The following is a 14,238-nucleotide window of genomic DNA, read 5'->3' on the forward strand; positions in this document are numbered from 1 at the left end:
GTCTGCAACTCTGGGTTTTGAATAATTCTGATGTAATTTGTTTGCTTTCGTATTAGTGAAATACAGTTTCATCCCTCATTCTGATAATTTAATTTTATTATGTATACATTATATGTAACTGTTTTGACGTGTAATTTGTTTTGTTAGAAATGCTGGGATTTTTTTAGACTTCTTCTTCTCTCCCCTTTAAATCAGATGTCACTATGCCATTTTAGTAGCTTTAGGGAGCAGCATAAATTTTGACATAGGAAAACCCTGAAGAGCCAGATTTAGAAAAGAATTAGAAGCGGATAGTGTAGTAATTAAATATGGCAGTGGTGCATTGTGGATAGAGTTCTTGCAGTGGAATGTGTTTCAGGAGGTGGAATTTCCCAGCTTGTTCTGGAGTTCACGGTGTGTGGCACAGAACCGGCTCATATCTTGCTGTGGCCATCAGAGACAAGGCTTGTTACCTTCCTGCCTACTTGTGTAGTTACAAGTGAAATTATTGCCTCTCTTGTCTTATCCAATGTGTGCAGCCAGTAACACCCCTCCAGTGGATTATCTCCTTCCTTCCTAATCCCTGCATGTTGCAGTTTTGCCAGGCTCTGTAATCCCACATGTCCTTGTCACAGTTGTCCTGGCAGCTGGCCTCCCTGAGCCACTCTCCTCCATTAAAGCCACACAGTGAATGCACCCAGGATTGGTGCAGGTGCCTCCTGTAAGGTCTCCCCAGTCCCAAGACAAGGGCTGTGTTGAGCCAGTGCTGTGTGCTTGGGGTTTCAGAGGTTTGAGCATTACCAAATGCAGCGTTTTGGAAAGGCATGAAAAGTTACAGAGGGAGGAATGGTGAAAGTTGTCAGAATGTTGAAATTATCTGTCAGTGTTGCAAAATTAACCATAGAACTTAGCATGTGGTAAAAATGGGTTCTTGTATAAAAATCTGCAAATGGTTATCTTATTGAAGATGAATTGGGTTATATGATTTATGATTTGGGCTTTAAATTTGTTTTTCATTCTTAAGCTCTCAAGAGTTAATAGGTACTGAACATGTTTAGATTGTTGTAAAAGATGCATCAGTCTAAGTTCATTTGTAATTGCTCTAAAGTTAAATATTTCTTACAAATTGTGTAGAAGAATTTATTTATTCAACAAAGTTCATCTTATTATTTCAATATCTTTGCTTATTTCTTTGCTTATTTGGTGTTCCAGTCTAAGGGTTGTGGAGTTTTATCATCTTATCCTGTAAGATCATGATGATATTTTAAGTGTTTGGAAAGCACACATAAGCCAGGCATTCTCAGATTTCATATTAAAAGCAAGTGTGAATCTTTTGGGCTGCTTTATACTGCGATGAAAACCTTCAACCCCTTCAGGGAAAAAAATGAAAATAATACTATTTTTCTTGCACTTCATTTTACATGTGTCAGGTATCTGTACATTATGTAGATGTTTGTCATGATGGGGTTTTTTCAAATAACAGTAGTAAATTTACACCTTAGTCTTTAATGGGAAGTATTTAATCAATCTGTAATTGGATAAACTAAGTATTTCTTATGTTTTTTAGCAAATTCTATTTGTTGCTTAGCATAAAAAAACTCAAGTTTTTTATGCACCTATAAAAAAAACTTTCTGAGCATTGATTCTGAAATACTCTTACATGTATTCTTTATTTTTCAAACTGACAAACAAAAGGTAAAACCAAGAAAAGAACCCTCAAAAGCATCTTAAGATGATCTTGTCTTGGTTTATTACTTCTGTTCCAACACAGAAAGGACTTCATGAACCTTTTAAAAATTGTGATTGCATAAGATAGTTTTATTAGAAGCTGATTAATATGACTGGGGAGAATGTATTTTTGCAAAATGCCTGTGCATATGTGACATTAAAGAACATCCAAATAGTTAGATCATAAGCAGAGTTCTTCAATTTTTATTAAGGAATTTGTGGCCTCTGCATATTTTTACATGTAAACGTACAAAGAAGTAAGTGTATTTAAAGTACCAGTCTATAAGAATCTTAGTTTCTCTCTTTTGACATTATTGTGATCATTAATGGAATTCAGAACACAGCATTATTTTTTTTTCAGGGTGGCGGTTTGTTTGTTTGTTTTTGTTTTAATTTTTTGTTGGTTTTTTTCTTTTCATTTTAATTGCTTGTTTGGTGATGGTGGTTTTTTGTTATTTTGGTGGCTGTGTTTTTGATTGTTAAATGGTACCCTTGCTCTTGGGTAGACTAAAGAAACTTAGGTACCACTTTGTAGACATAGCAGAAAAAGTAGTTTAAGAACATGCAGTTTGTAAGGGTGCGTCATGCTTACAAACTGTAACTGTATGGTGCTCTTTAGATGTGCTACAAATGACTCAGTTGTTTGAGGCATCAATATTATTGAGTCCTGATGAGATCATGAAGAAGAAAGAACAGCAAAAAAGAAAGTTGTGTGATAAAACTAAGGTATAGAGAAATACTTTTTCTTTAGAAAGGAAGGAATTCATGACTGAAGGAATGTGGGATTCCTTCACTCAGAACATAATAAATGGTCTGAAGCTCAAGACAGATATGGCAGGTCATTTTACACTGTTGCTTTTTAAGACAGGGCACTTTAGAATTTAGTGATATTACCTTGGGCTTTCTAGTTTTGGCATTCCTGGCAAACGAAAAGATTCTGCCTACAGGGTGTGTGAGTATATATACAAATTTTAGCTATTTTTAAAAGCTTACTATGAACTTTATAAGCCTGATTATTTTCTGGTGTAAATCAGACTGGATAAGGAGTGAATTTGTTTTACCATAGGCATGTGCTTACCTAATCATTTGGATTGTTAAGCAAGGTATTCTTCCCTTCTAGACTGAGTTTATTTGGAGCAAATGGACTTTTGAAGCATGTCTGACTATTTTATTCTTTTTTTTTCTTATACAATAGAATTCAAATTATTCTTACTTGAATTAAAATGAAAATTCAGTTCAGGAAAGAATCCTGGTTTTGTATGTGGTCAATAGCCAGTACTATTAACAGAGTAAGAAAAAGTGTATTTATCAGTGGAAAACTCTCACTTAAATATCTGAAAATCAGTACATATTTCCCTGTAGTGACATAATTACCGAGTTTGAGCCTTTCATAGGGTGCAAAACTCTTCCTTTCAGTTGCATGGAGTGATGTGTGTTGCTTCTGAGCTGCACAACTTGTAATGGATGTGATATCTTAAAGCTGCTCTCCAACCTAAATGGTTTCATGATTGTATGGAAAATCATTCCTAACCAGCCTCCTGTGGTTTTCTTCAGTTCATGTGCATCACTGCTGCTGTGCTAAAAGGAGACAATTATTTTACTTTTTGACATGAATTAGTCCCTAGAGAAAAAATATCAATATCAACTTGAGTTTGCAACAATCTAGTTTACAGAAAGTACATCTAAAATTATGCTTGTTTTGAAATCTCAAAATGTATAGTTTTACTGTGGCTACATTGAGAAAATATTTACCTTTTAATTACTTTTAAATCCATGTCAGTTGGGCATGATTGCTTCAGGAGACTGTAAATCTTACCAATTTGGAGTGCACAAAATTAGCATTCTAGCTCTAATTAAAATTAAAACTCTGATTTTTTTTTTTTTTTTTACTAAAAGCCACATGCAGTATCAAAATCCTGGGCGATCCCTATGATCTATGCATGTGTTTATATGCCAGGCATTTACTAGTTCATTTAGATGTGCATAAATCAGTTTGCTGTGCATTCTGCTTTTATTTGATCAAGCGTGTGTTAATCAGATAATATCAAGTTTATTGATTTATATTTTGGCCACAGATAGACAGTCTTGTACTGTTTAGAAGATTGGTATTATTTTGTCAGAGGCACAGATCCCAGTAGTAGTCACCTATCAAATTTTTGTTCTTTGGGTTTTCTTCCTCATGTTTGAGATGGCTCTGTAAATGAACAGAGTCAAACTTGAGCCAATTAATTATGAATCAATACAATGCAGATTTTTTTTTTTTGTCAGTTCTAGATATTGATTGAATATTTTAAAAGTCAAATTGTAGCTAGGGAGCTATTACAGGTTTAAATCACTATGATGATGTTTTTATTTTTTATTTTTTTTTGTTTGTTTGTTTTAGTGTTATGCCATAGCTTGCTCCCCAGTTAATCTCTTTGAAGTATTGAGAACTTGAAATTTGCTATAAAGACATTGGTACATGTCTGTCAGCATCATTCTGTGCCCCTTAAACTGTGCTTCAAAGTAAAATACACAAGTACTCTTAGTATTGGCTTGCTGTGACTGGGGAATCAATCCCATATAATTAGTAGAAGCTCTTTGGACTCCACAGTTCCCACTCTGGTTTGGTGATGATCATTGCACTGTAGGCTGCTTGTAAGGGATCAAGACTTGGCTCAAAGTGGATGTTTGATTGGAAATCTTCAAAACACTTTCCCATTTAAGACAGTTTAGGAAAAAAAAGTGTTGTCATTTCAGGTAGCTCTCTCCTCCTTTACTCAATAGCTATACATTTTCCCTCCCTTTTCTCCCTTTATACTGAATGTGCAAAAGATTACTCTGAAGTTCTGCACCTGCTCCTTTTTACCCCTCTTCATTATGCACCTTCATTTGAGTTTAATCTCTGATTGTCATTGAAGTAACAGCATATGTTAAAATCAAATCAGATTTTTCTCACAAGCATAATATTTCCTAATATTCTTTCCTGTTATTTTATTCTCAGACTGTCTAGCTAGTGACTCATGCTTCTGTGTTCCAAATGTCTACTGAGACACTAATATTTCTTGATGCAGATCATCAAGATACAATTGGTATATATCTGTACAAAATTATTCAACATAATTCTGTTGTTTTCAGGAGGGCAATTAATAATTGTTATTTCCAAATCTCTGGGCTCATGCCTGCATATTTTTTTTTTCTTTCTTCAGCTTGTATCTGAGTTAGCAATGCATATAAAGTTTCATTGACTTGGTGGGAGCCCAGAGCAATGAGTTCTGAGAATTCTTGCACTACATCATTGCCACCCAGGCTACATCTACATTCCAATCGGAGATTTGTTGGCTTGGTACCAAACCCATGAAGTTGCCTTTTCCATTCTTATCATTCATACTGGTTAACAGGCAGCAGTTATTTTGTCTCTTGTAATTTTTTTTCCTTTTTTTTTTTTTTTTTCCCCTCATACCTTATTTTAAAAAAAATTGTATCTCATGGGCTGTCTTACTTATCTGGTGAAAATGAAGAAATAGCCTGCAAGAACAGCAGAACAAGAATGCTTCCACTGGTTTAAAACTTAGGGCTGAAATGAACAGGCCCTGTAAAAGATGAGATAGTTGCTGTTGATTTTGATTAATTTTGATAGTTTTAAAATATAAATCTTTGCATCACCTTTTTAAAACTTTGATAAAGATTTTAATCGATATTTTTGATTACTGTAAGAAAAAGCTCATTAAAGAACAATTACCTAGAGTGCAGACAAGAAGACATTTCAGTGTATCTCCTGGGCAATTTGGTATTTTGCTCTAGGTTGTTTAACCAGATTATGTTTTTCATAACATTGTCTGGTATAATAACCTTGGTACAATCTTTTTTTATGCTGGTTAAATTCTTGAGCTGGTTCATTGCAGCAGATTAGTAAGAGCAGTCTTGTCCTTCTCTCATTTAAGTATTGATTGTTATCACTTTCTTGTCTGAAGTAAGTTCCCACATGTTTTTCATTCCTTCATTGGGTCTTACTGAAACATGGCATGTTTTTATCCTTAGGTTTCAAGATCTCTTAGGTCTTACCTCAGCTAACTGCCTGTGAAATCTCTCCTTCAGGACTGGCATGGTAACTGACATCTCACATAGATTGTTGATTTTCATGAGCTCCGTACTGGATTGTCCAAGACAGTCTGACCTATGAGTGTCTCACAAAGCTTTCGTTTATTTTTTAGAATTTAATTCTCCTTTTATTTGTTCCACAGTAAACAGCCTCCCACCCCTTCCCAGGAAAAATAGTCCCATAAACAAGGGTGGGGGGAAGGGGGAACAAAGCTTTATGTTCCCAGCAGTGAGATGTCTATCTACCATGATAACTGGTATTTCTTACCATTTCTTTTTAATCCTCATCATTGTCTCCGTGCTTTGAGGTTTTGGCTGTAAGTGGTTCGAGTTTTGGTTTTGGGACTGTATGGTCTGGGTTTCTGCTAGGGCTGTTGAAGAAATCCTTTCCTACAAAATCATTAAGGCACTTTAGAACTAAAGTTTTGGTTTTTTTCTGAAGAGTGTGAGTTTTATTTCTGTATTGTAACAGAAGGGCTTCCCTGAGGTATGGAGGTAGACTGTAGGTGTGGAAAAACAGCTTGTCGGGCATCCCTTAGCTCATGGGTGTAAATGATCAGGAATTGCCAACTCACTGGTGAAGTCACCTGGAACATACAAAAAAAAAATTACAAGCAGACGAAAGCTTCTAACAAATGAGAGTGAAGGAAGGTGTAGCATGTGAAAAGAGCGTTCACATGATTAATGCTTTAAAGAAAAAAGATATGAGTTGTGGCTCTGGTTACTAGGACAGGAGAAGAAATTGAATCCTCAGTGGTTTATATGATAGAAGCTGGCAATACCATGAGCATATATTTGAAGGCGAGTTTTATTTTCTCCTTTTACTGCAAGACCTCTAAATTACTTTTTGTTGCTGGCTGATTTAATTATATAATAAGTTTTGTTGGCATTGTTGTCTGCTTCATGTAACAGCTCTTTATTTGTGACCAGTTTAAATATGAAGTACATCTGATTCTGAAGGCAAAACTTAATCTCATCAAAATTAAGTTGTAATGAGGACATAAAAGCTAATGTACTTTTTTGTTTACTGCTATTTGTGCATTGTTGATGTTACTTAAACTTTCCCTCAACATTCCTACAAGATGTATTTTGCCTAATTCTGTAGGAAGTATAAAAAAAATTCTGAATATTTTTAATTTGAGAAAAAGGTCAAAATCAGACATGCCATCTTAATATTGAGCCCTTCTGATGCTGTTAACTAATAATTCACCTTGATGGTACCAATTAAGTCAAGAATGCTGCTTGTTGGAGGAATGCAGCATAAATCAGAGAATCAGAGTTACATAATAGGAAGAAGGTTTCAAATGTGGAAAAATAGTAGGCAACTCTTTATTTATTTATGTAATTTTTTTAAAATTCGGGAATTCTTTGTCATTTTTACCTGAGTTCAGTTTAGTGACACGTTGCAGGCAGGAGACTCCAATAGAACAATAAACCTGTGGCATTGTAGGCCACTAATCTAAATAATACCCAAAATATAAAGGCAGTAGGATTTCTGAAAGAAGAGACTATAATTTTATTTTGCTGTGTAATTGATTTTATAATCTGCTAAATGCAGCATACATTCTTGCATTTGTTTTTGTAAGTAGCTAGCTCCCCCTTTCTTTTCTCTGCCTAGTTTGGAACAGTCAGATTTTATGCTGTTATATTGATTATTTATTTGATATAGCTCTATCTGTCCCAGCTATCTGAAAAATTTTAAAAATATTAAGGAATAAAGCTCCAGAGCACTGTAAGGAGGCAAATATTATTTTTAAATCCAGAGAAGCTATGGGTTTTCAGATACATCCCTTAAAGAACTAACTCTTAAGTCACTTTGTAATGTGGCTTAAATTACTTTAATTTTTCTCCAGGGCATTTGATAATTAGTATTGAAGAACAGGTGAAAAGTGCAGTGGTCGTTGGAGAATATTAAGGGGCATATTACTGCAAATCGATATTCACTTAAGTTATTTCCTTAGCATCCATGATTGAGGGGTGCTGGACGCATGAAGTAGATGTTTGGTTCAACCCAGCAGAGCATTTGCAACTAGACAGAGAAGCTTTTCCTCTGATGGGAAAGAAAGAGAGGAGGAGTTATATAAACAGTAGGCTTTTATGAATTTGGTAAAGATTCTAAATCACTTATATGAAATATTGCAGGTTTCTAGATTACAGGTAACTGTAATAAAGAGAATCAAAAGTAGGAAGACTTCTGTAATTTACCTGTTTTCAAATGTGAGTTTTGTTATTGTTTTTTTTAATTTTTATTTTAGTGTCTACTGTAGGTCTAGTACAGTCTTCATTGAGACACAAGTCCATGCATATGAGGGATCATATATGCATACAAAATGTTACCTCTGTGTGACTCCAGCCATTAGGTGGTTAAAGTGCTGTACAAAGAAGTCATTAAATAGAAATTCACTCAGTTAGAAGACATGCTGCAGGGACTAATCTTGTATCGTAATGAAATAAAATGAATTTTTTAACGGACCAGCAATAAAAGATGAGGTTGGTCAATAGAGTACTTTTGTAGCCATGATGGCAGTGGAGCAGTGGATGCCTCTGTGGGTAATTGGAGTTAAATAAGGGCTGCAGTGGAGAGAGAGAGCATACTCGAGCTGTATGGAATAGAAGCAGACTGGAAAGGTAAACTCCTGGTTAGCCTTTTACATTGAAAAACCCAGTAAAATATTAAAATAAAGTTGGAAAACTGACTTCATGGTACAACGGAATTAACTTTTAGAAGTGAGTGCTCTGGAATTATCAAGACCAAAAGTTTCAAGAAAACCTTCAAAGAAAGACATGATAGGCTATCTAGAAGGTTTCCTACTTCTCTGCTCCAGGAGGATTTTCCTCTGCTGTTGTAGTCAGACTTTTCTTCCCTCCTCTTCCCAGTATTTATCTTTGGTGATGTGGTTCTCCTGACAGGTATGACAATGAAGGGAAATTCAGGACAGTAATGTGTGGCTTACCCCTCTTTCCCAGGATGTGCAGTGGCAATGAATAAGACATTAGCTGGCTAATGTTCACTTAATCATCAGCCATTAGCAATTGGCTTCTAATGCTTCTGGTTGAGCTTAGAGTCAGCACTCCCTGACAGAATGACAAGTTTTTACAATACTCATTTTGGTGTTATCTTAAAATCAAGAAGGTCTCTGCAAACCATTACTCTTTCTCCATTTCTATTCTGGTCTGTTCCATGAGGGAAGATGGGTGTTCTGGGCATAGTTCCTGTGGCTGGATGTATAAGGCCACAGGAATCTCCTGACAAATACTGACTAAACTAAGTAAAACTTTGGGGTATGAAATACAAGGTGCTGTATGTAAGGGGTAATAAATATATCTTCATATATATATATATATATATATATATATAAAATGGTAGTTCAGCTGTAAATTATAACATAAAAATGCAAGTTGTTAGCAAGGTGATTCAGCACACTTAATATTTTTCATCCACATCCATGAGTGTTTCTTTAAAATTCGTTAAAAATAATTCTGCAGATTATTTGCAGAGAAGTTGGAGGACTTTGAGGCAAGCCAGTGCAGGGGGAGATGGGGATGAGAAGAGGATGAGGGTGGTGGGGTCAAAGCCCATTTCATTGACTGCTCACGTTCCACATGGGCAGGTCTGTACCACTACTGAGCAGTGAGAGCCTGCACAGAAATGTGGTCATTAGCATTTTAATGTGGGCATAGAGGAAACTAATAGAATTCCATGATTCATTATTAAAAATACTTCCATTCAAAAGAGAAAAGTGCTTTGTTTTTACAGCCTGAAAAGTAAAGCCTTATATTATTTCTAGTTTGGGTTGTTTTCTAATTATGCACTGAACTTATTGGAGACAAATCACTTGGAGGTGATGTTTCTTTAATCCAGGCCTTTTTATTAATTGTGTGAATTTTTATTGTTTGTCATTGTACCTCTTCTCTTTTTTTGCTTCTCCATTACTGAAACTCTTCCCAGCTGGAATTCCAATGTATTTGAATGCTTGGATCAGTACAGCCATTTGTTTTGTTGCTTTTATGTTAATATTGGTATTATTAAAGTATGACAATGTTAATTTTTGTATTTTTAAATTTTTTATACATTCAGTGTAGAAATATTAAGTATGTCTAGCTTGTTTTCTTGTAAGTAACTCTTTACTAAAATTTAAACTTTTAACAAAGTACCTATTCTTGCTTATATTTGTGTAGGGGAAAATGCAGCGTTGCACTTCTGAATGAGACAGAATCTGTGCTGTCATACCTGGAAAAAGAGGTAATTGTGATTTCTATTCAAGTCAATGTTGGGATAAGTTTATTTGGCTTTCTGTATTTTTAACAAATAGGCAAACAATACTTTGAAAATTATATCTTGGGTGATAAGTTAGAAAAAATGTGTTATTCAAAACACTGATTTAAACAATATTATTGGATAAAATTGAATTGACACACTTAAATTATAGGTTTATTATGAGTCTGTTTGTATTTAGAAAATAATTATTTTGAAGTAATTAATATGGATCCTAAAGATGAAAATATAGAGATGTTTTCCTGTAGTGGATACTGAAGGGAGAATTCAGTGCTTTTTTTTTCCTCCTTTTTTTTTTTTTCCTTTTTTTTCTTCTATTGTATGAAAAGTATCTCCTCACCTTCCTCTGGAAGATACTTAGGATGCCTAGCTTTACCAGAGAAGAAGAAAATTGTCCAAGAATTTGAAGAATTACAAAATGCATAAAAATAACCATCTTTTTCTTTGGGATGTCTTAATATAACGTCAGGAAGGCAGTGTTTTCTAACTGAAATTAGCATGTCTTTATTTTTAAATTTCTACACCAAACCACTGATAATCAGTAAAAATATTTTTGAAAGCAAGACTTGGCTTATACTTATGTGACTATAACACATTTGCCAATGCTGTTTTAGTGCTTGAAAAGGGTTTACACAGACAGTGTTTTGGTTTTTTTTGAGACTAATTTATAATGGAAAATCAGTATGGTAGAGATACATAGAAGTGCAAACATTTTAAATTCAGAAAGCAGTTGACATCAATTCTCTTCAAATCCTTTGATATATTTTTGTGTATGAATCTTTTCATTATTGCTCTGTTTTGAAAGGAAGTCCTAACAATGAGAGGTCTTGATTAGACTTTTAAAGGCACTCATGAAACATCTGTATTCTGTAAAATAAAAATTTACCAAATCTGCGTTCTGTAAAGTATGCAAATTTCCAAAGGGAAGGTGTTACAAGTTTACAAACCTAATTTTAAAAATTATTATGCTGTTGCAAATATGTCTTTGTTTTTTTAGGATACTTTTTTTTATTCTTTGGTGTATGATCCATCACTGAAAACGCTTTTAGCAGACAAGGGAGAAATCAGAGTGGGGCCTAGATATCAAGCAGATGTGCCAGACATGCTTGTGGAAGGTAAATACTTGATCTTTGAGTAGTGAAAAAAATAAAAGTCCTCATATTGCATTATTGCTCATGCTGACTTTCTGAACTAAGCTCATACATAGAGGCAAGAAAAGTAAGATTGTAGGTCTTACCTAAATCATAAATTTTTGGTCTACCTACCTAAAATTGATGAACACCAGTAGATATCATGGAAAAAGAAAGGATACTTCAATAGCTGTTGAAAATATGTCCATTTCCAGTCTGTGCATAGGCATTTGATATTTGTTTATTTAATTATATGGTTGGGTTAGCTATTTAATATAGGCGGCATTGAGAGAAGATGTTAAGGACTAACCCGTTTGTAAAGTAATAACACTGTAGTAAAACAAGTGAAAAAGGTATTTCTTCCTTCTCTTTTAAAACAATGCATAGAGAATTCAGGTCTTTGTGTCTTCTTATTTCAAAAACTGTCTTTATTTAAAGCATCTTGTCTGTTTTGTAGCAGGCTTGAAACAATTATTTCTAGCCTTGGCATGGCTTTATAATCACTGATACTTTTTAAATTTTATTTATTTATAACCTATCACAGCTACCTTTGACTTAGTCTTTTGCTACATAGAACTGTTCTTTTAAACAAAATTTCAAGTAAAATATTTATTTAATGTTTGGATCACATTTAAGAAGCATGAGTAACTGTGTCTTGTTATGTTTACAAGTGTATTTGCTAATTAAATTAAAAAAAAAAAGTTTCTTTGGAAGTATCTAGCTTTAGATAGCTTTCAAAAGTCATGGTACTTATTCTTTAAAAAGAAAAGATTATGTGTGAGGAACATCATTTGCAGTAAGTCCAAGGAGTTCTGAATGCCCCAAATATGTATGTTTGTAACCTTAAATGTTGTGTTTTCTATTCATCATTATCTACTTTTTTTTTCTGCTATACTTTTTCTGTTGCACAAAACCTCCCATTATTACTAATTTCTACAGAACTTATTTAATAAATATATTACGCAAGAATATTATGATTTCTGGCAAATGGCAGATTATTTTACAATGAATGCTGTTTAATAGATCAGCTGCATTATTATTCTGACTTTTCTTTTAATGACCACAAATAGACTATAGGAAATCATTTCAGGTTTGTTTACATAGTGTACAGACTTGTTTCAGAACAGGTTTATGAATAGATTATATCCATTGCTATTCTTGCTGTAAAATGTACCTGCCATAGGGAAAAAATAGTCCTGTATGTGTTCATATGCTCAGGAGGAAAGTGTGCCAGAGGGCTAATGTGAAAATGGGTGTCTCAATGTATGTGTGAGGCAACTGGGAAGTACTAATGTGATTCCCAAGTACCTGGTTGAACTGTAGGGCTTTTAGGATAAACTAGGGTAGTCTGCCAGGCAGGAAGTCTTTTCCTACTGAATTCTTCTTACTTAAATTACTAAAGACAGAGGCTAATTATGAAATAGTGAATATTACATAGAAAGGAAATTTTTTTCCTGTTCAAATTTTGCTTATTTGATTTTTTTCTAAAATTACATCCATATTCATTTAAACTAAAATTACCAAACTCTTCTGGAGCTTAACATTTTGAATTAAATCCTTGGTTTAGTTAAAATGAGTAGATAATCTCTTGCACATCAGGAAGATAGGATTTCACTGTGTGTTACTGCCTTCTTTTCTCACACCCCACTAACCCCCAAAATGCAATAAGTGGTGCAGTCTTCTTCCTGCCTTTAGTAGGAAACAATAATCCATCAGAACTGAGAAGCACAAAGCTGCCCCCAAACCAAGGATCTTGTTGGTATGTGGAGCACTTGAGTTGGATCACTCATTTCAAGTGTGTGGTGGAAAAAAGAGTTTGGTTTTGGGAGGATAAAAATGTCTGAATTATGGTAGTTTGGATTGACTTTTTTTCTAAATGTTTCCTTAGCCCTCTGACCTCCAAGGAAAAACAAAAGGTGATTCAGCTGTTGCTGTGTCTTTATGTAAGCTGACAGCCTGGAAGTTAATCCATTCACTGTCAAGCCTTTTATTTCATGAAAACAAATCCAAACAATGTTTAAAATTATTAGATTAGAAAAGTTATATTTGGAAACTATGGGATTCTGTGAAGACTTTTTTTCTTTATGTACATTTTTCAGCCTCTAATGGTAAAAGTGATCTGTAAAGTGTAATGTTAAAAGTGATTAAAAGTGTAATATTATAGTGATCTGTATCTCCAAATTATTATGCTCTAATGTGTAACTTTTTAAAAGTGTAGAGCCCATCACCTGAAATTAAAAGGGAGAATTTAGGCAACATCTTGTCAGTTTGGAAAGGTCAGATTTTACATCATCAAGTAATAGCATTATTAGATGATATAAAATAAAAATAAAAAGCATTCCTGAATCTGTTTACACATACAACTTTTTCTGTAATCTAAAGGAAGAATAGCTTTTTGAAGGTTGATAGGCATATTTTATATTTATAGAAAATCCCCCAAACAAAACAGACAAATCAAATATTCACACACCATCAGTTGTTTTATTTTCAAAGTTACTGGCATATAAATCCAATTCAAATGACTAAAGTCAGTTAAGATTAGCTTTCAGAAGGCTAGTCACAGCATGGCTGAAAAGTGAAAAGATATTCTACAAACATGAAATTAATTTGTTGTTAAAACACTGATGAATTCTAGTAGATTAAAACTTCAAATTGCTTGCACTTTCTCCATACTTATAAGTGATAACTTATGTTCTATCTGAATGGACTGTGGTGGATTTTGGGGTGGGTTTTTTTGTGTTTATTGGACAACTGTGTGTTTTGTGTAGGAAGAGATTTTTTTTTCCTTGAGTTGATGTTGCCAATTTTGCATCCTTGAGTAAAATGTACTGCAAACCCAAATGATTGGGTCAAACTTCAGACAGTGCAGCATGCCTGCTTCTCCCTCCCCCAGGGGTGTATTGGATAAATTTATATTGCTCTTTAATTTTTGAAACAAAAAGAACATCTCCTTTCAAAAGACTAAAAGGTTTATTAAAATCAAGATGCATGATAAAGTCTTCCAGACTCAACTGTTTTCTGGTTTTCCACTTTAGGATACATTGA

The 14,238-nt window shown here is 34.1% G+C and overlaps 1 protein-coding gene across 1 annotated transcript in view; it reads left to right on the forward strand.

The window, feature by feature from the left end:
• Positions 1–14,238, forward strand: part of MTA3 (metastasis associated 1 family member 3) — a 130,530-nt gene that overhangs the window by 25,881 nt on the left and 90,411 nt on the right. Inside the window, exons 5-6 of the mRNA XM_083858405.1 lie at positions 9,967–10,030; positions 11,061–11,178. Coding sequence (XP_083714531.1) covers positions 9,967–10,030; positions 11,061–11,178 — 182 coding nt within the window. The remainder of the gene's footprint in view (positions 1–9,966; positions 10,031–11,060; positions 11,179–14,238) is intronic.

Source organism: Zosterops lateralis (assembly GCF_965231275.1).
Source record: "Zosterops lateralis genome assembly, chromosome: 3".
In the NCBI taxonomy this organism is placed as follows: domain Eukaryota; kingdom Metazoa; phylum Chordata; class Aves; order Passeriformes; family Zosteropidae; genus Zosterops; species Zosterops lateralis.